Consider the following 27,457-nt stretch of genomic DNA (forward strand, 5'->3'; position numbering starts at 1 on the left):
GTTCATAGGTTGACGCTCAACCACTGAGGCATGCCAGCGGGGCACTTTGCTAACTTTTAAATGGGCCATTGTGGTAAGCAGAATAATGGACCCCAGAACCAGTGAATATGTTAGATTCCATGGTAAAGGTTGTAGAGGAATGTAAGTTGCTAAGTGAATATGTTAGAAGTGAATATGTTAGATTCCATTGAGGTTGTAGATGGAATGAAGGTTGCTAAGCAGCTGATGTTAAAATGGGCAGGCTAACCTATCTTAACCTGGATTGTCCTGATAGGCCCAGTATAATGAAAAGTGGAAGAGGGCGTGAGAAGAGAGTCAGGGAAGGGGATGTGATGATGGACACAGAGTTCAGAGTGATGCAGTGCACGATGCAGTGCAGGTCTCTGCCACCAGGGCTGGTTTGAAAGGTGGGCGATGGGACCACAAGGCAAGGAATGCAAGAAGCCTCTGGGAACTGGACAAAGCAAGGAAATGAATTCCACCCAGAGCCTCCTAGAACCCAGTGAGACTATGATGGACTTCTGTCCTACAGAATTACAAGATAATTAATTTGTGTCCTTTTAAGTAACAAAATCTGTGGTAATTTTTTAGGGCAGCCATGGGAAACTACTAGGCTGTGATAATGAAGTACTTTGAAGTATGGGGCACTGCTTTGAAAGTAAGAGGTGAGGGTGAGTTGGAGCTATCCAACTGGCGTGAGAATGAATTTCTGGAAAGCTCGTGGTAATGTGTCTGTGAGGAGAGACAGGAATTTGAGGGCAGGTGCCACTGAAGAAAGAGGCCGAGTGGCACAGAGGCTCTGAAGCCCATGTTTGTGGGTTTGAGTCACTACCCTATTGCTTACAAGCTTTGAAAAACATTCTGTCAACTTTTTAATATCCAACCTGACTTGTTTCCTTATTTAAAATGAGATTAAAAACAGTACCTAATATTCATAGGATTATTGTGAAGATTAAACCATTTAATATATATGAAGTTCTTTCTTTCTTCCTTTCTTTTTTTTGGGGGGGATTAATTTACACCCAAAGATATATTTCCCATTGATTTTTAGAAAGAATGGAAGGGAGAAGGAGAGACAGAAGCACCAATATGAGAGAGACACATGGATTAGTTGTCTCCTGCACAGGCTCTGATTGAGCCTGAACCGAGGTAGGTACCCTTGACTGGAATCCAACCGAAGACCCTTCAGTTCCCAGGCCAACACTCTGACCACTGAGCAAAACCAGCCAGGACATATATGAAGTTCTTGCATCCAGCATTATGATGGTTATGTCTGGTTCCGTTTTTGGCTTGGTGACTCTGGGTTCCTTGGATTTAGTTTTATCGGTCATCCTCTGAGAACCGGTCCACCCAGGGACTGGCTGGCAGCTCTGCCCGTGTTCCCTGGATCAGGCCATCCGGCCATGGCTGAGGCCGCGGTGCTGGAAGGTATAGAACACTCAGTGGTGGACAAAATAAGGAAATGAGGGCCTGAATAGCAGGAGGACAGAAAGAGTCGGTGAGGCCTCTGGCAAACGCCAGCTGCTGTGTACATCTGCTAAGATCCTGCCTGGTTTTGAATGTAAATGAATTCTCCATCCTTGTTCCAGCAATAGAAGGTCGGATAAATAAAAAAGGCTTGTGGTCTAGACTTCCTCATAATGCTGACATCTCTAGAAGTACTCCTCTTTCTTTCTATTTTTGTTGTTTGGAATCTAGGTAAAATATAAAGTATATATTTCCATATTTTATAGATGTATATAAAGTCAGTCTTTAAAAAGTAAGATGCTTAAAGCTGAATTAATGTAACACTTCAAAAACACTAATTCAAAAGCATATGTGCACCTCTATGTTTATTATAGCAATATTTACAAAAGCCACGAGTGGAAGCAACCCAAGTGCCCATCAATAGACTATTGGATACAATAGAATATTATTTGACCATAAAAGGGAATGAAATCTTACCATTTGTGACAGCTTGGATGGACCTAAAGGATATTCTACTAAGTGAAATAAGTCAGACAAAGAAAAACAACTGCCATATGATTTCACTTATATATGAAATCTAAAGAGCAAAGTAAACAAACAAACAAAACAGAAACAGACTCACAGATACATAGAACAGACTGATGGTTACCAGAGGGGAGGAGGGTTGGGGAGTGAGGGGGAAAAAGTGAAGGGATTAAGAACTACACATTGGTAGTTACAGAACAATCATGGGGATGTAAAGTACAGCAGAGGGAATATACTCAATAATATTGTAATAATTACCTATGGTGCCAGGTGGGTACTTGCAATATTGGGGGGACCACTTTGTAAAGGACATGATTGTCTAACCACTATGCTGTATACCTGGAACTAATACAAAATAACATTTAATGTAAACTGTAATTGAAAAATAAAATTTTGAAAAGTGAGTATAGATTAAAAAAACCCTATATTCATACACTCTGTTTAAGATTCTATAATATAATTGTATAGTGATCATATCTACTACATTTTAGAAAATGTAATCTATTCTTTCTTATTACCAAACATGGAAGCTGGAGAAAAAACAACTGCATTTTACTTCAATGGAGTTTAACATTAGAATTAGGTATAAGGGACATTTTCCACATACTATCTGCATGCAACATATTTTTTCCATTTGTATTCAGCAGTTACCATGCTAATTACTCCATAATTTATACCATCTCAGATTTTTTAATTTATGCATCCCTTTCAGGTTTGGGGAAATGCCTTTCAGCCATCCCCATTTCTAGAAAACAGAAATTATATTTTGTGTGATAAGCAATAAGGTAATATCTGACAAGTCTTTTGCTTTACCTAATCTTTTCTTGATTTGTCATACTTAAAAAATATCAGAGATCTGTTCAAAGTAAATATGTAAAATTAGCTTCAAATGTCTTTGCAAAAGCCACCATAGCATGAGTTAGCAAGTGTAGCAAATCTCATTTAATCCTTAAAAGTCTTAATTAATTAAAAGTTGAGCAAGAGCTAATGTAGGTCTCTGACTATAAATTCACCATAAAATCCCTGGGTGACATGACTCAGTTTTATTCTGCTTTGTACTTGAAATGGTCACCACAGTTTTATGTCAAGGGTCCATGCCTGTGTAAGATTGAAAGTATTGTCTTGGCGAGTATAAATATAAATGTAATGTTCACTTAAATAGAGCTTTACCACATAATGTGCAAGAAAAAAACATCATTTGTAATTGTCTTTTATTAAAAATGTTAGTCTTCAGTGGTGAGACAGTAGGAAATTCTGAAGCGGTTTAATGAAGGCTGATAGAACAGAGAAATGATGTTGAGTTTATGGCCCAGCAAATATTTATGGCCAAGTTGTATACTTCCAAAGATGATTGAGAGAGCATAATGCTGTAAGTTTTTAGTAAGACCTCAGAAGTCAGAATGGTAACATATTTCTTTCAAAATACTTCAGAAAAAATTTAGTGTTAACACCGGTGGTCTTGATCCAGCATCTAGAAGGGTTCAGGAACCTGGAGAAGGCACTGTGCATAAATTAAATAAGAGTCCAGAGACCAAACATAATTTTGAAAGTCATTGCAGGGTCGGGGGGGGGGGGGGCGGGCAGAGGAGCTTGGCTGAAGAAATCAAGTTCTCCTTGTCTCAGGACCCCTTGCTTTTTATTAACACAATTTGTCCTAAGGCGAGGTGGAGATATACACATCAAAGGGTAGGGTTAGGTACAGAATCCATTGTCAGATTGGGAAATAACCTAGGGCTGTTCAGGTGTTTGGCCAGTAGGAGGCAATAGCATGTAGATTAAGATGCCCTTAGCTACAAGGGCAGCAAGCAATCAATTTATGCATCCTTTTCAGATTTGGGGAAATGCCTTTCAGCCATTCCCAGCAGGCAATAACATATGTGACTCAGCCCTTGTTGAGTCCCCAAGTTCCATCAACCTTTCGATGAAACTCTTGCAATTATGACATGCTGGAACTGGCTTCCAACACTGTGGGCCAGTGGCATATCAATGAGAAGAATTGGTACAAGTCTATAATATGCGGATGGAAGAAAATGAGTTAGTGAAATGAGTGTCAATGCTTGACTAAAAAATAGTGAATTGTTATTAGCAAAGAGACATTTAAAAGGATTTGAAAGTATAAATGTAAAGTACATTTACATTCGGAATGGATGAGAGAGAAGGATATGGACAAAATAACTTGTCCATGTGCATCCATGGCATTCCCTCTTGATGGTATCATTCTGTTCCAAACCACCACATTACTTGTCTAGACTACTAACTAATAGCCTCCTAATTGGTCTCTGTTTTCACTCTTACCCTGCAATACTCTATTCTCTTGATAGCAGCCAGTTATCATTTGTAATACCTAAATCAGATCATGTCACTCCCCTCCTTAAGTACCTTGAATGGCTTCAATTGCAATAAAATCTAACTTCCCTCAGTGGTTTAAAAAGCTTTCTGTGACCTGGCCCCCATCTATTTCACTGTCCTTCTCATTATTCCCTAACCACCCTGGCTTTCTTTCTGCTTCTCAAACATCAAGTAGCTCATGTTAGCCTTAGAACTACTACACTGGTTTTTTCCTCCCCTTCTGATCGTTTCTGGCTTCTCCTCATCATTCAATTTCAAGTTTAATGTCACCTCCTTTGAGAAGTTTTCCCTGGTCACCTAATTGAAAGTCATGATCTAACCAGTCTCTAATTTTAACTCTACAAAATACTGGTCCCTCTAGGATGTTTTAATTTACCTATTTATTAACTATCTCCTCTAATCAGGATGTAAGCACCATGAGAGCAAGGACTTTTCTTAGCTCGTGCTGGTTCTTCAGCCTATTGAACAGTACCTCGCCCATCGTAGTGCTAAATAAATATTCACTGTTGAATAAATGTAGCTTTTAAAATGGAATGGAGGTTTAGATAAAGACACCAAAGTAAGGTGTATATATAATAAGATTAGGAGGCTATAAAAGCAAGACAGATTGTTGAATTCCCAACTCTCTGAGGAAAAATCCCATACTCTTGACTTCTCCATGTAGCTTCTGCTTTTCATAAGTGTCACAAAAAATTGAAAGTCTCATGTCATATCCAATGTTTCTGGTTGTGCAAATAATAATCTGACATTGAAGGAGTTAAAATCACCACTACCCCTTGTCATTTTCCTAAGAGCATTTGAACCTCATTTCAAACAAATATTTGCAGATGTCATAGTGTAGGGATATCTAACAATATAAGCTGTGGCCTCCAAAAGACAGCAAGATAAATTTATATAACTCCAGAATACCTGATGTTAGCAGATGAAATACCTGGTAGAGCGAAAAGTAAAATAATTCTGTGCTACTTGTAACTATGCTTGTGGGGACTCCACTGAAATTACTGGAGCTTCATTTTAAAAAAGTGGGTTTTCATGATACTCACATTAAAGAGTTCTTCTGAGGGTGAGGAATAACATGTGAGAAGGGCCTAGCACATAGCAGATACTTCAAAGACTCTTAAGATTTTTTTCCTTGAATTTTCTTAAGCTATATAGAAAAATAGGAGTATTCTTTGCCAAGTGGGATATAGGAAAAGGCAGGTGCATCTTGGGCACATTCTAAATGAACATCTAAAGAGAATTTCAAAATCTTTCCTAGCATGGACACTGACAAGTCTCTACTTCTTCCTTTTCAGTGAAACAGTTTCCTAACCAGTTGTATTTCAATATTCCAAAGGGGTCTTCCCAGCCTCAGCTCTAGAGGTTGTTCGGTCTGCGCACTGTGCCACGGCACCTGGCCACGGGAGTGAGCGGGGAGCCGGATTTCAGCCTCCACCCTTGTCGTCTGGCTTTGTGCCTGAGGATCTGGGTTTGCAGAGAGGCTGCATTTTCCTAATTTGTAAAAAGGTATCAAGCGTCTGTACCTGGTCCTCCCAAAGTATATTATTTTCCAAAATACCTTGCATTTACAAAGAATGTGGCTGAATGGCACACAAAGCAGCATCTATTGCGTTTACATTTTCTGAGATTATTGTTATTTGTTTGACTGTATTTTTAATTATTAAATCTAATAATTTTATCCCAGCTAAGAAACCATATTAAAACAAACAAACAAACAAACAAACAATCACTCACACACACTAGCCCAGCTGGTGTGACTCAGTGGTTGAGCATTGACTATGAATCAGGAGCCCTCTCTTCGATTCCCAGCCAGGGCACATGCCCAGGTTGTAGGCTGGATCCCCAGTAGGCAGTAGGAGCGCGTGCAGGAGGCAGCTGATCAATGATTCTCTCTCATCATTGATGTTTCTATCTCTCTCTCCCTCTCCGTTCCTCTCTGAAATCAATAAAAACATATTTAACAAACAAACAAACACTGGAATATGCAATGGGCTTTCCCTGCACAGAGGAAGGCACTTCTCACCTATGACATGTGGTTTTGCTGTGCTTGTTGCTGCTGCTGCTGTTGCTGCTGCTGAATTAGCAGTTGCTGCTGCTGCCGACGCCGCGCTGTCCGCAGCTTCTCAAAGCGAGCCTCCATTTCTTCCAGGACTTTCGGGGTGTATCGCACCACCAGCTTGACGCTGTCCTTAGCAGCCTTGAGTAGTTCCACAGCTTTCTCATGGTGTTCGCCTTCTACACTCTGAAAAGACAGTGACACTTCTTAAAGTGGAGAGTTTCCATGTTCATTTTCTTGAGTGACAAATCTGAAATTAGTATCATATTAAAATATACACATTTGAAATTTCGAGAAGCCATGGCAAATAGGATTTATTGCCATCATCATTATTATTTAGTACTTTGAAGTTGAACTATAATCAGGTTAGGATTCACTAGGACAGTGGTCGGCAAACTCATTAGTCAACAGAGCCAAATATCAACAGTACAACGATTGAAATTTCTTTGAGAGCCAAATTTTTTAAACTTAAACTTCTTCGAACGCCACTTCTTCAAAATAGACTCGCCCAGGTCGAGGTATTTTGTGGAAGAGCCACACTCAAGGGGCCAAAGAGCCGCATGTGGCTTGCGAGCCACAGTTTGCCGACCACAGCACTAGGGTACAGAATAGATTGGGTGGGGCTTCAAGTGAAGAGGGTGAGAAATAATGACCTAAAATATAATGCTAACATTTAGAATGGCATTTATAAATTTTATTTGGAAGAGTAAATGTACTAGTCAGGAAAATTTTGAAAAATTAAGAAATAGTAATAAAGGATGGCTTTCCTACCAGATATCAGTATTTATTAAGTATTTATTCACATGAGTGAAGTCGAGTCTTTTTGGTGTAGTGAGAGGCAGAACAGAACAGAGTCCAGAAGCAGATCCATTATATGTCAATTTTATTATATGAAAAACATGGAATTTAGATCAAAGGGGAAAATGATTATTAAATAATGATGCTGGAACAAGTAATAATTAAATGACCCCAATCTCACAGTCAATGCTAAATATAACAAATTGATTAAATTTTAAATGTAAAAATAAAACCATAAAACAACTAAAATGTAACATAGGGGAACAGTCATCATCTTGCATGAAAAATTAATTCTTAAGTAAAAATATCAAAGATAAAAAATCACAAAATCAGATTTAAAAATTGTAAGTTTCAATTTCTCACACACCATAAAAACGTAAAAAACAAACCAGAAACATGTTTTTCATAGGCAACAGTCAATTTATTAATATTCTTCAAATGAAAAACTCTTATAAGTCAATAAAGATCTAGCAAAATGGGCAAATGAACTCATGACAAGTAATAATTTAAAAATCCCAGATGTACCATAAATTTATGGAACAATGTTCAAATTCCCTAGTAATCAAACAAATATAGATTAAACACAAAATATTTCATTTTTAATTTAAAAACCATAAATATATATTTTCAAAAGTAGTGTATTAACAAGAATGTAGGAAAATGGGAGTCATACACTAATAATAATTTCACAAAAACTGGCATAATTTTTTTGGAGGACACTCTTGTTATATGTTAAATATTTTATAATAAATATTTTTATTATCAGCGGAAGTATGAAGAATATAATCAAAGATGCACACATCCCTATAAAGTAGTTCTAACAAAATGCAGAAAATAAAATTAATTCTTGGCTTTTGAGTTTCAAAGTAATCACTTGAACACAATGGCACAGATAATAGTTGGAGAAACTATCTTTACTCGAAGTAAACACAGAGAGACTTCTCCCAAACCTTCTAAAGCTTCTCTGTGTTGGAATTAGGTAGAAGCAAGGCCAAGGGAAGCTGTAAGCAGACATTCTAAGATCCTACGGAAAGGAGACCGTGCCCTTCCCTCTCAGCTAGTCCCCAGGACAGAGGACATACCCTCAATTTACAGGATAGAAGTACACAAAGGCCTTTCTGATTTGCTTACTGGATAAAGCTCAGAGAAGAAACTTCTCTATGATGAGACAAATAGGGACTGAGACGGGCTGAAAGACTGCCAGCACACCTCAGAGTGGCACTGAAGTGGCAGAGAAGGTCGCTCCAAACAGGTTGAGATTACATTTTAATCCAAGTAGAAGGGAAACTAAATATGGATCTCATACTGAGTGCATTCAAACCCACTTCAATTGTATCTTGTGATTCATATTCCTACTATTATTGTACAGATTAGATCAAGAAGATTTAAGAGGTTGTGTTCCGTTCTGCCATCTGCTTCAGCAAGTTGGATGTGGACTGAGATAAAAAAAGGTTTGAATTTAGCAATGAGGCACTCAGTGACCCTTAAGAGCACTGCTTCAATCATTAGTCAGGAAACAGGCAGATATTAAGAGTTGAAGAAATGACCATTGTGAGCCCTGGAGGCAACTTATATAACCACTCCTTCGCCAAATCTGGGTTACATAGAGAGCAAGGGTTATAAATAACTGATGGGCAGAATGAATTTTTATCTCTGGCTGAAGCTTAGGAAAATAGGCTTGCTCATTGACTAATCATTCTTTTCATTATTCACTCAATCATTGACTTGGTGACTCGGCAGGTGTTTATTAAGCATTTATTTTACTAGTTATAGTTCTTTGGAAGAACATAAAGGACAAAAGAAACTTTGTACAATACAAACTCTATTTTCAGTGTGCATGTAATTTCTTTGTAATTTGCCTCCACATGACTTGTTCATGTATGTAATTCTCCTTTAAAAGGGAAACAGGGTGATTTGGTTATCCATTCCCTTCTCTCATTTATTTTTTAATATTAAATCTTAGGTGTTTATATGTTTCAGTAACAATGGTTCATCATTCTCTAAGCCCAGAATACTTTTTGGCTTTTGTTCTATTAGCTTTCATTTAATAGGGTTGGAAATTCTAGGCCAGACCTGTAGAGGCCCATTATCCCAGTTTAGGCCCTATGTCTGCCATTTAGAGTTGCCACAAGAGGGCTGTGGGACCATTAGGCTCTCGCCACAGTGAATAGCTGAGCCACACAGGGCTGGTGTGCGATCCCATCCCTGCAGCACTGTCAGGCTTACCCTCTGCCACCCCTGCTCTGCTGTCCCCAAACACAGTTAGTTTATGAACAGCAGAATCCATGGTCTTTGAATAAAACATTTTTGCCTTGACGCTCTATCTCTGGTTTCGACAGTGACTCGGATTCTTTCCGACTCCGCTGAGTTAACAGGTCTCCTGGTTTAATCTACCTTTTACTTTGTCCTCTTCACCAGTGCACAGAACCATTGCCTAAGATCCAGGCAGAATGTCATACTTCTTCATTTCTACTACTAACAGTGCTTAGTTAAAATAATATAAGTTACACAACTGAGCAGTATAATGGAAAATAAGAGGTATCTCTTACAGAGAGATTTGAAGAAATATAAGAATGTTTGTAGAATGTATTATTTCAAACATTCCTTAAATTTGTTTTTTAATTGTTTTCCAAAAAAATTCTTAACTCTCATCTCAAAAATTGTTCTGGGTCTCTCTTTGCCTCTCTTAAGGATATTTTGAGTGCTTATGCTTGCCTCCTTAACCTATTATTGATCACTGGAGTGCTTTTAGTCCCTTGGGATAAATTCTTAATAAGAATATGGCAGTTTTCTCTCTTCTTACTTTATCTTTTAAGATAAAACAAAAAAGCAGACTGCTTTCCCATAGAGTTCTTGTTCCATGCATCACAAGACGCCAAACTATGTGTTCAGTTAGGGTATCCACATTGACACACAAACACTTGTTAACAGGAATTCCTTGAGCCCTGAAAGTTTATAATTTATTCCTACTTTTGACTTAGTCTATATTTCACTCTTAATACAAGTATGTCCATAGATTATGCATATATGCATGTAAGTTCTTCGGTTAATTTCTGACAGCATTCCCTCCCCCTTCCCTCTGAGGTCCATCTGGGCCCTGTTTCCGTGCCTCTGGCTTTTAGAGTTTTGTTGTGTATATTGAAACTTGAGGAAGTCATTGACATAAATTAATTTAATAAGACTTTTCAACAAGCATCTATCTGGTTAAAGCTGGATGTAATTAAGGAGGTAAGGGCTGGCAAAGAAGGCAGAGGGATATGAGCAATCTCTACAATACATTAAAATATACTAAGAATAGACATCCCTATCCTGAAAATATTTCTATCTTTTCCTGCTATTTTTTTAAAAAGATACTCATAGAAATCAATATGGAAAGGAGGATTCAAATAATTTTATTACCACTTCCAAATGCATAAATAAAATACTAAACTGGCATCCTCTCTAATAAAATGGTAATATGCAAATTAACCATCACTCCACTACATAAGCCACGCCCACCAGCCAATCAGGGCGAGTATGCAAATTAACCCCAATCCAAGATGGCTACAGCCACAGTGAGCATGGTTTCCCAGGTAACAGAGCAAGCCAAGCTTTCCATAGCCATTGCAGGCCTAAGCCTCCACTCAAGCTACAAAGTTTCAATTATAGAAGGTAAACAAATTCAAACAAATGGCGGCAGAATAGAGCTTGAGAGAGCAGGCCAGGGTTGCCGGCTGCAACAGGGGAAGCAAAGCTTTCCACACACCCTGGCGGGGCTCACCCGCTTAAGGCTACAAAGTTTCAATTGTAGAAGGTGAATTAACTGCCACAGAGATGGCTGCCGCCCTGCCCCGGAGGGAGCAGCAGGCTTGGCTCCGCTCCAGGCTACAAAGTTTCAATTGTAGAAGGAAAATAAATTCCAGATACCAGGGCCTCCCCTTGGGTTGCCAGGGGGCGTGGCCGGCCTGCAAACCACCACAGGCCCCTCGCTCAGGCCGATCCATGCCCCAAGGGAACCTCACCCTGATCCGGGACACCCTTCAGGGAAAACCAGCTGGCCCCCACCCGTGCACCAGGCCTCTATCTTATCTAATAAAAGAGTAATATACAGATTGATCATCACTGCAACACACAATATAGCTGCCCCCATGTGGTCAAAGATCCTGCCCCCATGTGGACACAAGATGGCCAGCAGGAGAGGGCAGTTGGGAGGCACCCAGCCTGCAAGGGAGGGCAGTTGAGAGGGACCAGGCTTGCAAGGGAGGGCAGTTGGAGGTGATCAACCCTGCAGGAGAGGGCAGTTAGGGGTGACCAGGCTGGCAGAGGAGGGAAGTTGGGGGCAAACAGGCTGGCAGGGGAGCAGTTAAGCATCAACCAGGCTGGCAGCGGAGTGGTTAGGGGGTGATCAGGCTGGCAGGCAGAAGGTTTTAGGGGCAATCAGGAAGGCAGGCAGGCAAGCAGTTAGGAGCCAGCAGTCCTGGATTGTGAGAGGGATGTCCGACTGCCCGTTTAGGCCTGATCCAGGAGTCCCAGATTGGAGAGGGTACAGGCTGGGCTGAGGGACAACCCCCCGCCGTGCACGAATTTCGTGCACCGGGCTTCTAGTTAAACTATAAAAACTGAAACTTCTGTAATGATGCCATATAGTAAAGGAATATATTTTTATTCAGAAAGCTGGGAAGAAAATAGTTCAGTAAATAACCAGATACATACTTGTTTTGTTAGCAATCCCACGCAGTAGTAAGCCTAGGAAGCTTTAAAGTTAGTTAACTTGATGGAAGTTTAGCAACTCAGTGGCTCGTGAGTTAAACATGGCTGCATTCTCGTCATTGAATTGTTTTTCTACCCCCACCCATTGTGAGATATCAAAATGGATAGCATTTCTTGGTATGCCCAATTTTCTGGTTGATTACAAATCCTCTTTAAGAGAGAATTTTGGATTGCACTGCATACATGAATTTGCTCACGATATGTGCTCTATCCCCTGTGATAGTTGTTAAATGTTGACCTTTACAAGACTGCAAATGGAAGAAATGCCTGCCCTGGGGAGGAATATAGTTATCTGTGTGCAATCACTGCACAATGGCCTATTCCCAGGTCTGTATGAAAGTCTTTCTCTGTGAAGTTTACATGAACATAATCCTGACCCAGCTTGCTGATAAATTGCTTAAACACTTTGTTGGATAACCGAGAGTTGGCTATACCTATCAGTTATTCTAGGCTTATCTAGTCTAGGTTTCTGCATAGTCTCCTAAATGACACATAATCCCTTTAGATTAAGGGCCAAATGGTGTTATCAGGGAATAAATGTTATCAAGGGTATTGGATTATAATATATTTTAGTGCAAATAAGTCGCTCAGAAACTCTGATCATTATACTTGTAAAGGCCCTTAGAAATAATCTCGTTATCTCCTTGCAACTTAATGTATAAGGAAACAAACACCAAGAATGGCTGTGACCTGGTCCATATTACAAATTTGTTAGTTGCACGGCTGGATTAGAACTCATGATTCTTGATGATTGCCTTCTCAACAACCTCATTCTGCCTTTCTAGATTAACTAACGTAGACCATGGTAGATTGGTTTTTGTGTGATGTAGAAGGATAAGAACTAGTGACCAAGACAAGATCTGTCAATTCCTAGCTCTAAACAGTATGAGTTGTGCCAGTGAGAGAGCCGTGTGAAGCTACATGAAGGGCTCACTGTTAGTGGTTATGATCCTCAGCTTGGAAAGGTCCAAAAGAGTCAAAGACTGACGCACTTCTTTCCCACAAAGGTTATGGTGATTGATCATTATGATAGAGTTGCTTTTAGTCAATGAAGGTGTTCTGATATTATGTTAAGTATGTGTGTCTAAACTTATGTGTGTGTACTCTAATGTTATTGAGCCCTTATTAAGTGCTAGGCACTGCTAACAGCCATGTGTACATTATATCTAATCCTCACAACAACTCTATAGGAAATTTATCCTAGGTCCTCAGGTAGTAAGTAGAACAGATGGACATGAACTGGAGACTAGGCTCTAACTTACCAAACCACAGCCTTAAAAAAGATAAGAAAGAGAAAGTAAATATCATTTGGTGGCTTTCCCTATTCATGTCTTTTTGAGAGCAGAAAGAGGGCTGGCTTAGGTAAGAAAATTTTATAATTGTGGCTTAGTATAGCTCCATAGTCAGCATTTTGGGTCATTTAAAAAATTTATATTAATTGGGTTAATTAAGAATGAACTATCTCTGCGCAAGCTACAGGATATATTTAGAAAAAAAACCTTTATGACTTTAATACTTTTCCTTTCTCAAATATGTTAATTTCCTGTTCTAAATATACTGTATTATCTTCTGCTGAAGAAAAGTGGCAAGTGTATAAAAAGTACCACACATATCCCTTGGGAAAAATATGCTAATGCTCTCTCATAGTACTTTCTTCCTGCCTAAATATTAATATCTGTTTCAGTGTACAATAATTTATCAGTTTATAATCATTCTGCTGTCACTAGACTGTCCAAGGGCAGGGTGACCCTTACTACTGTATGCTCAGTAAATAGTCAATGAATAAGCCCTACCTATCTATCTATCTATCTATCTATCTATCTATCTATCTATCTATCATCTATCTATCTATCATCTATCTATCTATCATCTATCATCTATCATCTATCATCTATCATCTATCATCTGGATAAGGAGCCAGTACTGGGTTTGAATTTCAGCTTCTGCACTTATCAGCTTTGTGAGTCAAACAAGGAACTTAGTATCGCCAAGCCTAAATTTGCTCATTTGTAAAATGGGTATCACAGAGTATCTACTTAATAGGACCATTATGAGCATTAAATTTAATATACACAAAGCACTTTGGAAGAGCATCTGGCCCTTGAAGAGATCCAACAAATGCTAACTCTTTGTTGAACGATTTCCTCTGTGATAATTCTGTTGCAGGGCTTCAAGTGCTTAAAGACAACAGCAACAACAAAATCTAATTTGCCTTTGCAGGAGGTAGAAGTTTCTTTTATGTTATCTAGGACGCAAACATTTACGAAATAAATTAATAGTGTACGGAGTTCATTGGAAGAATGTTTAAAACTACTTAGGCAAGTCAACTGCTTCTGATCACACTCAAGTTAACATAGAAGCATCATCTCCATACATACAATTAATATGCTAATTACAAGTGATCATTATTTGTTTGTAAAAAACTGTTGGTCTCAGTCTCTCCACAGTGTCACACTCAGTTAAGGGAAGGAGCTTGTACAGGAGATTCACTTGATAGATCATACAGTGTGAGTGAACCCGAGAGGGGAAAGTCATCAAATAACCAAACACTGCAAAAGAGCAAAGAGGTTAATAGGGGAGAAAGCATATATAATTACACATATTTTTATCCTGTGAGAGTAGTTATAAATAAAAAAGTTTGGAACATGAAAGTGAAGAGCAGCGGGCCCAGGGACAGAAAACCTGAAGGGAGCAACAGCTTAAAGAAAAAATCAGTGCCAGAAATCATAAATCAACAATCGGTTGATCTCAAGCCCACCTTTCAGATCTGTAGACTAAAATTGGAAACAGATGCAGTTACTACATCTCAAGTTTTAATGCTTTATGGTAACTCTGCTCAACTCCTGCTGTTCTAGCGCCAAAAGACTAAAAAACAATTCTGATGGTTGTTGGGATGAATATTAAACACATACACACACACACACACAAATGTACACAAACACATATATACTCACTCACACACACCAAACACACATACATGTATGCACGTGTACACACATACATATGTCTATATGCATACACACATGCATTACACATATACATATGTACACACATACATATGTCTATATGCATTACACATATACATATATACTTATACACATACACACACACAACCATTGTCAATAATACAAATGTGAGCACTTTGAAAACAGAACAAAGCTGTGTGGGAAAATATTCCTAGAAAATGAGATCTTTAAATCAATCTGTTAATGTTCGAGTGGCAGGTTTTATCTAGAAAGTCAAGATTAGAGGGAACTCTTCCCAATCATGATTCAGACTGATCTGTGCCTCCAAAACGCACTCTGTGCCTGCCCACACTCTCCCAGCCACCACACATGGTGACACTAAACCCCCAGGGGCAAGGCCTCCTGCAAATGTTCGGGGGCAGGAGTGTCTGGTTTGGCACAGGGAGGAGTTGGGGGATGTGATAACCACCGTCCCCCACATGCCCACGGAGAACTGCCTCTCTCAGACTCGCCACTTTTACAGCTCACTGAGACATGCAAATACGTCTCAGCCACTAAAATTTAGTGTCACTCCTTAATCAAATCAATCATCAAACCGACCCTTAGTACAGCCAAAGTGACAGGGCAGAAAGGCCAGGGATCGGGGTCAGCAGACCCGGGTGGGAATAGTAGACAAATCCCTGAGGAGAACTGTGACCTCCAGAGCATGGCCTCTGCCTCTGTGCCTCAGTCCCCAGGGAGAGACAGTGCCAGTTTGAGGAGTGAAAGTCCCAGGAAATGCTTCCATCCCGGGCAAACCGAGACAGGTGGTCACCTATGAAGACACAGGAAGATGCTGCAAAGATTAAAGAGTGCAGAGTAGTGTCTCTGGTACATGATATTTCTTCAACACACATTTGTTTTTGTGTTTGTTTTTGAAATCAGCAGCCCTTGTAGAATTTGAATTTTCGGTGGTCATGAAGGGTAGCAATTTTATCAAAGAAGCATGGGCCCTGGCTGGCGTGGCTCAGTTAGTTGGAGCATCGTCTGATGCACTGGAAGATCATGAGTTTGATTCCCAGTCACGGTACCCAAATTTCAGGTTCGATGCAACTGATCCATGTATCTCTCTCACATCAATGTTTCTCTCTCTCCCCCTGCCCGTTGAACACCAAAGGGCATGAAGAAGGGGAAGGCAAGTAGAGATCTGAGTTAAGAGAAAGGTTTGAAAAGTAGCTTTGAGGCCACCCATGTCATTTTCGCTCACTGCAATTCTGCCAAGACCCTCAGGCAGACCTGTCACCGTGGAGCATGATCTCCTGCCACTGCAGAATCCCAAGGGTGATGGAGCTGGGCTTAGAATGGCAACGCTAGTTTAGAAGTACCCAAACTCAGGCGAGAGCTTTTACATGTTGATGAGCCAGTGCTGCAAACCTGGACCCTGGCTGCTATCCCTGAGGACCAATACCAAAGCCCACCCTTCAAGTAGTCCCCACTGACTTTTATGGCAGGTGGTGTTGTTATTGTGGTGGGGACAGGGCTAATGCTGGAAGGGTCTATGATTTTTTTTTCAATTTACAAAAATACCATATGCGAGGTTATAAGAAGTTTGTGGGAAACCTTATTTTACTAATAAGCATGGAATTCATCATCCTGTCTTCTCTCTCGAGATGACAGCATGCATTATGCTGCAGGACCCAGAATTCTGTCAGCCAGAATAGTTGGTGTTTTTTTCTCCCTTCAGCATCTTATTCTAGTGATCTCACAGAGACCATCATTTTCTAAGGGGTGTCACAGAGACAACAATAGGTTCCTGAAATTATTCAAAGGATACGCTCTATTATTGAACCTGTTTCAGAATCCTAGTTGCTCAGACAATTAATATATAGCATATGGGAGAAACCCCACAAATCTAGATAGAAGTTGTCTGAGTCCAGAGCTGTCAAATGTGTTTCCTGTGAAGTGTAAAGCAGCAGGGACCTTTATGTTGCTGTGTGCCATAGATAAAACACGTTAATAATAGCTATAACATCTAATTAGATTGCAGAGACTCAACAATGCAGATGCCTTCTTGCAGGAGAAGTGGAAAGTAAAAAAAAAAAATTAAAAAATCAGGCTTACTGTCCAATATCTCTCTGGCTCTGCATATAAATGACTTTTCCAATTAAAAGCACACCCACAGAATATTCTTGGAATTTGTCACCAGCGACTTATGCTAAGATTTTCAGGTAGGTCTACCAAATAAAACTTACTTATTTTAAATGCTCTGACGGGATCTAACCTCCAAAGATTCTTGTCTCCCCTTCTTTCTGGTTCCTGCTATCACCAGCCATGCAGCCACCCCAACTTAATACCCCCGGGACATCTTTATTAGTAACTCTCCCCTCAATCCACCGCCAATTAGTCATAATTCAGGTTAATAGTTATCCCCCATTTACCACCTCATCCTTGCAATTTCTTGTCTGGGTTATAAAATAACCTTTCGCTTCTCTCTTGTATAAACGCTTCTCCAGATTTTGGTCTGACTCACACAGTCTTTCCAAGCTCTGGTTGACGATCTAGTGAAGAGCGGAAAGGACACAGCTGCGGTGGACTCTGTCCTTGGCAGGACTGCGCTGCCTTGGTTCTTTCCCCCCGGGATCCAGCACAGCGCGTAGTGCCCTCCCAGCATTTACTTACCAATTCAGGGAAACCTGGCTTTGAGGCTTACGCCCAAAGGTTACCAACTGTATGACTTAGGACAAGTTATTTCATCTCCCTGAACCTGTTACCACACATACAAATCAGTGGAGTAACATTTTCTTCAAAGATGTCCTTTAAGATTTAATGAAATCCTAATGTAAAATACTAAGACTAAATCTGGCTCACAGAATGCACCCAGTAAATGCAGGTACCCCATGAATATTGCCTCATTTTCCAAGAACAAAAATTAAAATGTCCTATAGCAGGCAAAGCACTTCCTTAAAGAGGCAGATCCAATTCTGTTTTTTTTATATTTATCTTCAGTATATGAGCAATACCATGCTTTTGATTTTACCACCTATCTTCATGTTTCCATTATTTTTTATTTGTGTGTTTTTTTTAATCCTCACTCAAGGATATGTTTATTGATTTTAAGAGAGAGAGAAATGTGGGGAGAGAGAGAGAGAGAGAGAAACATTGATTGGTTGTATCCCCTAAATATCCCAACCAGGCATTGAACCCACAACCTAGGTATGTGCCCTGAATGGGAATTTAACCCGCAACCTTTGTGGTATATGGAAGATGCTCCAACGAACTGAGCCACCCAGCCGGGGCCATAATTTCTGTTTTATTCCCTTAGCCTAGAAGATCCTCTCTCCATTCTCCTGTCTTAGTAACCCACCGCCCCCCCCCCCCACCATCATTCAAAGTTCACTCCACATAGCACATATTCTCTAGTATGTCATTTTCCTGCCCCAAATAAAGTGCTAATACCTTACAATGGCCTACAAAGACCTTCACTCTCTACTCCCAACCAGCCTTTCCAACTTCATTTTCTAAGACTTTCTCATTCATATCCAAAATCACACTGGAGGTGTTTTTTTTTGTTGTTGTTGTTGTTGTTGTTTGGTATTGTACATGCCTCGATCATTCCTGCCATATCACCAGTTCCCTCTCACAAAGTCCTCAGGTAAAAGAGGCTCAACTTTACCTTTAATTAGGGAGGTGCAAATTAAAACCAGAATGGGATAAAAATGAGTCACCTACTTTTAAAAATTGGTAATGCATTGCCAAGGATTTGGTGAGATGTGTATGGAAATACAATATGGAAATAGAAATTGGAGGTCAATTTGGCAGTATCTGCTAAAAGAATTTATGCCCATATCCTCTTAACCTGGCTTACCACATACCAGTATTCACCCCCCAAAATAGTTATTCATATACATAAAGATTTTCATTGAAGCAGTGTTCACAATAACAAAAAAACCAATTGGGTAACAAATTCAATATCTATCAGTAGGAGAATGTTTAAATTAACTATGGTATATACATACTATGGAATACTATATAGCAGATTGCAAAACCTAAGTAAGTACTGACAAGGCTCAATATCTAAGATGTACTTTTAACTCTGAAAGCAAGTCATAGAGTAAGTATATGAAAATATTGGTGTAGAGGTGGCAATGGGGGGATATGGATACATATGTAATACCTTAATCAATAAAGAAAAAAATAAAATATTGGTGTACTAGTATTTGTTTTAAAACTTACTTAAAATAATAATGATGATGAAAACAACAACTAACATTCCTTGAGTATCTCCTGTCAGGTACTCTTTTATCTGCTTTAAATTTATCAAAATAGTTACTCTCCCTAACAACCTGGTGGGGGATGTGATGTTATCATTCCATTTTTGTAGATGAGGAAAATGAGGCACAGTAAATTTCAATGGGCACACCATTAAGGGTTTCCAAGCCTGGCCTTTTAACCACTGCAGTATCATAAGTTTATCTCTAGAAATTAATAAATAAGTAATCAAATAACTATGTTTGTGTGCTAGTGTGCATGTGCACTTGAGTGCAAGGGAAATGTTTGGATGAAAGCACACCATCAGAGCAATTCTTCGTGGGGGAGAGGAAGGAACTGGGGTGGGGGGAAGGAGAGGCGCGTGGTTAAAGGGACTTTTCAATCTGATTTCAGTCTTTTCACAAGGAATTATTTACAAATCTCATAAGCACACAGTCACATATTTCTTGTATAATTTGTTTTAATACATTAGTGCAGCATCATCATGAGGAAAATGAAAATGAGAGGAGAAGTCATCTTAGAACAAACTGGAGAAGGTGAGGCAAAGGGTAATTTTCTTTAAAAAGTGCTTTGAGACACAGCTTTGAAGTGATTTGAGCAAAAATCAACTGTGACTGTAACTGCCTGGGTAATTTAGGTGAAATGAAGGGATTTTTAGCTGCATTAGCTCAGAAATTATGAATGTAGAAATGTGGTCTGCGGCTGCTTCAAAGCCCCGATTATAAGGGATTGCCACTGAAATTCTGCTGAAATGACCAGGATGGGATGCTTTTTCTCCTGATACCCTTCATGTGTTGAAACCTGACTTTCTTTCTTCTGTTTCTCCTCGGTTGTTTATTTATCTGTGCTAGCATTTCAGTGATATGGCCTGGTAGATCATTCATGCTTAAGTGTGAGTGCTATAAATCCAGGCTTTCAGGGAATCATGTCCGACTGGGGAAAGGGGAGAAAGAATTATGAAATACTGCATGTTTAAATTTTTGCTTTTCATCTAATGGCTCCTAAGATGAAAAACTGCAGTGACTTGAGCTTGATAGATGTGAAATCCCAGAGAGAGTTACAAATCAGTCAACCTAGCAATGTTTTTGAAAATGAAATGAGTTGGCTTTATATTTCTCCTTTGCTATGGTTATTATTGATCCTCTCCTTCCTTTCCCCCAAATAAGTGTGTTGTAACAAACAAAGAAACAGCTATTCCCTGCATAATGAGGTCTGTTCCCTCTCGTAGATATTACATTGGTTGCCCTGCCTCTAATTCTGGCCCCTTCTAAACCACTCTTCACAATGCAATCACAGTAATCATCCTAAAATGCAAATTGATCACGTCACTCTCCTGCTTAAAATCCTTCTGAGTCCCCATATTGCTCAGATACAGCTCAAAGTCTTCAGCTCAGTGTGCCTCATTACAAGCTGGCCTCTGCTTATATTTTCAGCCTCATTTGCCAACTCTGAACTCTCCAAACACAAGAATATGCAATTTTCTCTAGTGTCTGGACTCTAATATTGTTTCCTCTTAATATGGCGTTTTCACCCCCCTCACTGCCTCCAATCACCTACCCAATACCTACTTGCCTATGAGCTTTTCTCCACAGGAGGAACCATCTCTGGCCCTCCCATGCGTGGGGTTAATGCCCCTTCTCTGATCTCTGAGGGAACCCCATACTTATCATTATTTATAAAATAACTTATGTTGTAAAGATGATCTTCTTCCTTGCCTATTTCCTCCCCAGACCTATAAGCATGAAATCAGGGGTATTTATTTTTCATTTCACTACTGACTAAATGCCAGGCCCTATAATATTTTGCCAAATGAATGACTAAATAAATATCTAAGTTTTATGGATTGGTTAATATTTGTCCAACAAATTTGTGACTTAACTATGTTGTCACTTCTCTGAGAAAACAATGATTTCTTGTTTAAACCAATGACTGATGCCTTAATATTGAACTAGCAGCAATTATCACAACACTTATTTAGTACTCATTATGTGTTAGGAACTATGTTGTATCATAAAAGCAAGGTAGCCACTAATATCATCTCTTGCCAATGTGGACACTAAGGTTTAGAGAAGTTACCAAATTACTCCTCCAACTCCAAAAATCACAAGGAATTAGTCTGTGAGAATTAAATGGCCCAGTGCACCCAGAATGCTTAGCAAATGCCTGGCCTGTTAGCTCTCAACGCAAAGCTTTTCTGTTACTTTTGTTATCAATTTTGTCACTACATTTGGGGAACTGCCTGTTTTATTTCTAAACCTAGTGTGTGGGGATTTTAAAATACCATTTTAATGTAATTTAAGTAGAAAATATACTTTTAAATGTTGCAATTTTTTAATTAGCAAAAACTTTAAATTTTTTTTTTTTAAATGAGGTACTACCACTTAACTCATGACTAGCTTCCTTGTTGCTGCTCCAATCTGCCAAAGCTTTTCTATCTAGCGACTTTGACTATTTCCTCTGGGTGGAATGTTCTTCCGTAGATACTCAGGTGGCTCACCCCCTTACCCCCTTACCTGCTTTAATCCACTCTGCAAATATCACCTTCTCATTTAGGCTACTCTGCCCAGGTACTTCCTTTCATACCCTGGCACTTCCTGTCCTCCTTACACTCTACTGCGCGCTCTCTCTCTCTCTCTCTCTCTCTCTCATATTTTCTTTAGTAGTTGTTACCATCTAACATTAAATGTATTTACTTATTTGTTTTGCTTATTGCTTATCTACCCTAGTGGAATATAGACTCCATGAAGGAAAAAGTATTTCTTTTTACTTTTCTCTATCAGAGAATCCTGACTGCTTCAAATAGTGCCTGGTATGCTATAGATGCTTAGTAAGTACTCTTTGAACGAATAAGTGAATATGAAGACTGTGTCCAGGAAATGTTATCTAAACTTGTTTGGACACATATATGCTATAGATACAGGTCATTTATGTATACTTTTTCAGCTTACTGCCCTATTTAATATCTCTCAAACTAAGGGATTGGTGGAATAACTGTGCAGCTAATCTATTAGAGAAAGCAGATAATCATGCAGAGATCTAGGTTGAGTAATCCAACAAAGGTAGTTCAAGTTACAAGTCTGACTCGAGTCCCTGCATTCCTACAAATAATTACAAGTGCATCACAGGAATTTTGACGATTCTATTTGATTTGTTTTATTCACAGGATAATCAAACATGCCTACTAAAAGTTGCATATAATTAAATGTTTGATGATTTTCTTTAAAAAATAAATACATTTATTAAAGACCACACAGGTTTAAAGTGACTTGGCTTCTTTGTGGAACACTCAAAATATGTGTAAAATTATAGTCAATACAACCAGAGGAAGTTATATTTCTAACAGCTGCCATATCAATACCATAAAATGATTGATGTGTGACCTGATAACTAGCATCATACAGCTTTGCATTATCCCTACTACCAATTAATAAAATAGGACCCATGTGAAACGATGTGTGCAAAGGGTTCCTTTGGTAATTATCTCTGTCTAAATTGCTCTAGCATGGGCAATGATATTTAAAGTTGCTTCTTCTACTACTTAACAATGACTGGCAATGTAATACTGGTCATTTAATATAATCTTTAAAAACTTTAAACAGATTATGGACACAAAAATAAAGAGAATTTCAGGATTAACAACTGTCCCCCATCTTCCTGGTGGCCAACCTCATTTCAGACCCATTTGTAAAACTCAGAGAATTCTCAGTTCCCTGTGGCCTCCGGTTACAGACTCTAAGTGGCCAAACAGATACTCTGCCTTCTATGCTAAGGCAGAAGAGAAAAGTGGTGAGGCCTTAGCACATTTCTGTTTATGACACTGGTAAAATATTTGTAAAATCACCCAAAGCTAAAGCTAGGGCAAGTTATGAGTAATGAAGCCACCTCTGTTTATGAAAAACTTAACTTGATATTTCTAGGGGGATTAGCTAAAACTAAGCCCCTTTAATGAACTGTTCTTTGTTTAAACTGTCCCTTCCTCAGTGCCAGGCAACATGGCACACTGTTAATTACTTTTTGGCAGTCTGATTAATGCCTGTAAGGTGAAATTCTTAAAACACTATTTGCCTGCAGAGAAACATTCAATGGTGGTGAGCTGGCAATCTCTTCGCCTTTGTCATCCCTGGTAATTAACGTCAACTGCAGGGCTCTTCTCCACAGAGCCCTCAATTCATGGACAAGCCTTGGATGAAGTCTTTTCCAGAATGGTCCACCTATGGAGTTCCCTACATGCTGACTTGGTAAATCCGTTCTATTCACACACACCATGTAATGTATAATATATGCAATTCAGATTTTAAAAGTACAACTCCTGCTTGGTTTGTATCAGTCTCCATGAAACTGGACTCATTTAGTTTAAGATGATGGGTCTCAAACAGGTATGATTTTTGCCCCTTGGAGGACAGTTGACAATATCTGGAGACATTTGTGATGGTCACCACTGGAGTGAGGAGTGTTACTGGCCAAATATACTACAACGCACAGAACAATGCACAGAACAGCCTACAACGCACAGAACAGCCTCCTCAAGAAAGAATTATCCAGTTCAAAATATTAACTGTTCCAAGGTTGAGAAACTCTGATTAAGACAAATTAATAATTTAGTGAGAAGTTTACATAGTAGTTTTTTTCTTAAGTTTTCTACTTTCAAGCGCTGTCAGTTTGCTAGAACTCAGTTAATTCATTTTAAATGAACACCCATAAAACTAAATTCAAACCTAAGCCCCTATCCAAAATGAAATGAAATTGTTCTATTTTGTACACTTTCACCTGGATGACCCACAGACACCACAAACTGCGGAGTAGGAAGCGCCTCACCTTCTCGCCTGAACTTTCTTTCCTCCTGTATCAACAGGAGATGGGCTCCACACCAGGAACTTGGGACTGCCTTGGTAGTTCCCTTTCCTTTATCTCACATCCAATCAATCATGAAGTCTTGGTTATAACACCATTACCTCCAAAATAGTTTTTTCAAATCTCTTTCTTTCTCTCCCAATTCCTCCTCTTCCAGTTAAGACCTTCACCACATCCCTCCAAAACTCCTAAGAGAATCCTAGTTGGTCTCGCCACTTTCAGATTTCCTCCACTTCTACACTCCCGCAAGCTGGCACTCGCCAGAACAAAACCATGCTGTTTGTCACTTCCTACCACCTTCAAATGGCAAGTCCAGGCTCCTTCTCATGGCTTAGGAGACCTTGTCCATCCCTCCAACCCCAATACCACCATGCCTTGCCTTACTCATCAGTTACACAGCATGCTGTTTCTTATATGTTAGTGCATATGTTGTCCACATTGCCTGCAGTATTTTTGCACCAACCCACTCACTCTGACATTTCCCTGGATGACTACTATTTAACCTATAAGATCCTACATATCCTCTACAAAACCAATAAGTTTTTGTGTTTGTTTGTTTTTATGTGTGTGTGTTTTTTTTTTTAAATTCTGAATTATCTGCCAACACTGTTGGCTTTCCCCAATGGCAATAACTGGCTGGAACTGCAAGGCGGCATTTCCTGTTGAGATGGACACAATTTTCACTTGGTCATCTCCACTCTTTTGTATAAACTCCTTTTCGACACACAGTAGTCAAATTTATCACTCCTACTTCAAGGAGAGCCCTTTGCAAAACCAAATCCAGTGCAACATCATGCTTCCTTGGCTCTCAGAGGTAGAAGCTCAGAGACAGTCTAGGATCCTCAACTTTTCTAATATCACATTTCACTATATTTCTGAATATATAATGACTAGTGCATATGTGGCAATGAGCTCAGAATGAAAAAGCTGAGCTGAGATTCTGGTACTGGGTGATGAACCAGGCTAGGCAAGTGCTAGGAGATCAAATCTGGTGCATACCAGCCTTGCAGTGACTTAAATTCAAAAAAATAATGACAACATATGCATATTTTAACTCCAGGAGGTAAAGTCTCTGCCTGGGTTTGTATTGAAAGTTACATTCTTAAAGCTTAAGCTATCCTATATTTATACAGTTGGTGATAATAGTCACACACCTATGAATAGAAATATGACTTCTTTTGAGAAGAGTTTAGGTGCCACCGAAGGGCTGGAATATAATTTACATTTTAGAGTAAAGTCGACAGTGATAAAAATTACCAACTAATAACTCTGTGTCTGTGAGAAAACAGAGCAAACCAAGGAGGGAAAGCCTGTGGTTCAAAATGACATACCAAGCAACTTCTTTTTCTTTTTTTTAAACTTTGATTTAGATTTTATTATTTTAAATAAGATGTTTTTATTCATTTGAATCTTTTTTATTATATATATATATTATATATATATATATATATATATAATATATATATATATATATTATTTTTTTTCTTTAATTGATATATTAGCTTGTATCAGTACTATACAACTTCTTAAAACTGGCCATGCCCTTTGGCTGAACTAAGAAAGGTGAGGTTCTGGAGCTCCAGTGGCGCAATCGGTTAGCGCGCGGTACTTATAAGAAAGGTGAGTTTCTGCACCACAACTGTCAAGACTCTCTCACTGCATTTCCCACATCTGAGGCGCAGCTCCTTACAGCTGAGTTAGAGTTTTGGCATCTCACATGAACCTCCCAGGAAGCACACTTAATTTATGACATATTATTTGAGTTCCCTTTGCATCAGTCTTTTTTTCTTTGAGAAAAATCAAGAAGACGATGAGATCGAAATCCATTATAAATAACTGTATGCACTCAGGTTTAATTTGGTTTGCATCTCATTAGGTATACTTATGCAGCTGTGGCAAATTAACAACATTCTAGCTCTGCTTTAGGTGGGTGCCTGCAGTCTATAGACCTATGCTGAATAAGTTAGAAGAATTTTCCTTCTCAATCAAGTTAGGCATCAAATGAATCATAAAGCATAGCTTTTGGGCAATAGAAATTGGCTTCTCCACCAATGGTTAAAACAGTAACTGGTAGAGGAACCAAGATGGTGGCAAAGCTAAACAACTAAACTGCCACCTTGCACAACAATTTCAAAAATACAACTAAAAAACAAAACGACTACCACCCAGAACCACGGGAAAGCTGACTGAGTGGTAGATTTACAACTAAGAAGAGAAGGGAGTGCAAACACTGGAGAGCTGAGGTACAGAGGCGCGCGAAGTGGGCTGGTGGCAGGCGACTGGGCGTGTGGCTTTTCTTCAAACCAAAGGGAGACAAACTCCCGATCACTCTGAACTCCAGTTTCAGGGGACACACAGGGGATCCAGACACCTACGGGGAGAAGCTGGACTCTCGGCCATCGGGTGGAGAGTGAGAGTGACTTTTCTGCAGAGGTGCGCCCAGCAATCAGGGTTTGCTGCGCTGGAGTGCGGGACACGGGGACTTGGAAACGCGGAAAGGCAGAGACAGCTGAAGGCAGTCATCGCCGTTTGCCACACCCTAGCCTAGTGACGCCCTGAGACCCCGCCCCGCACATTCTACAAACCCACCCAGGCTCCACACAGCGGCTTTTACATATAAATGGCCTGTTCTGTGGCAGCTCAACCAATTAACTGCAGCTCCAGTCAGACTGCTCCAAAACTGCCCAAGCAAAGAGGAGAAAACTGTAGCTCTTGCTGTAGCTCCTGCTGGGAGGTCTCAGACCTGCACCCCATTGGAGATCCAGACACTAGGGTATCTAGTGGTCGGTGTGGACGACACCAGATTTCAACCACTCTCATAAGGGACACATTCAAGAGGCAGATTCAGTGAGCACCAAAGCACTACTGTGTCTCCAGCACAGCAATTCTTCCATTATAGACACAGCAGGTCTTCACAGCCAATTGGCCTGGAGGTCAATTCCTCCCAGCGTACCAACAGTAATCAAGGCTTTTAACTACACCAAGACTTTCCACTCAGCCCACAAAGGGGTGTACCAAGAGTGACCACCTAGAGTGATTGGAGAAGCTGAGCTACCAGACCCTATAGGTCACTGACCACACAAAGCCACTCCATCAACACAGTGAGGCAGCCAAAATGCAGAGACACCGAAGTATGTCACAAGTAGGAGAGATGGAGGAAAGCAAACTAATGGATGACAGTGTTCAGAACCACATTTATAAGGTTACTCAAGAATCTTCTAAAAACCACTGAGAAACTTGATGAGACCTTAATGAGAATACCAAAAAAATGGAAAAGGACCAGTCAGAAATTATGCATACACTGTCTGAAATAAAGAATATACAGACACTCAACTGTAGATCAACGTACCCAAAGAGTCAAACCAAAGATCTGGAATATGAGGAAGCAAAAAACACCCAACCAGAGAGGCAGAAAGTAAGAAGAATCCAAAAGTGTGAGGATAGCGTA

General features: G+C 39.6%; 1 protein-coding gene across 2 annotated transcripts in view; it reads right to left on the minus strand.

The window, feature by feature from the left end:
* Window positions 1-27,457, minus strand: part of LIN7A (lin-7 homolog A, crumbs cell polarity complex component) — a 155,815-nt gene that overhangs the window by 8,165 nt on the left and 120,193 nt on the right. For both annotated transcript variants that reach the window (XM_079773936.1, XM_079773937.1), the window contains exon 5: window positions 6,365-6,583. In XM_079773936.1, coding sequence (XP_079630062.1) covers window positions 6,365-6,583 — 219 coding nt within the window. The remainder of the gene's footprint in view (window positions 1-6,364; window positions 6,584-27,457) is intronic.

This window comes from Cnephaeus nilssonii (genome assembly GCF_951640355.1).
Source record: "Cnephaeus nilssonii genome assembly, chromosome: 6".
Lineage (NCBI taxonomy): Eukaryota > Metazoa > Chordata > Mammalia > Chiroptera > Vespertilionidae > Cnephaeus > Cnephaeus nilssonii.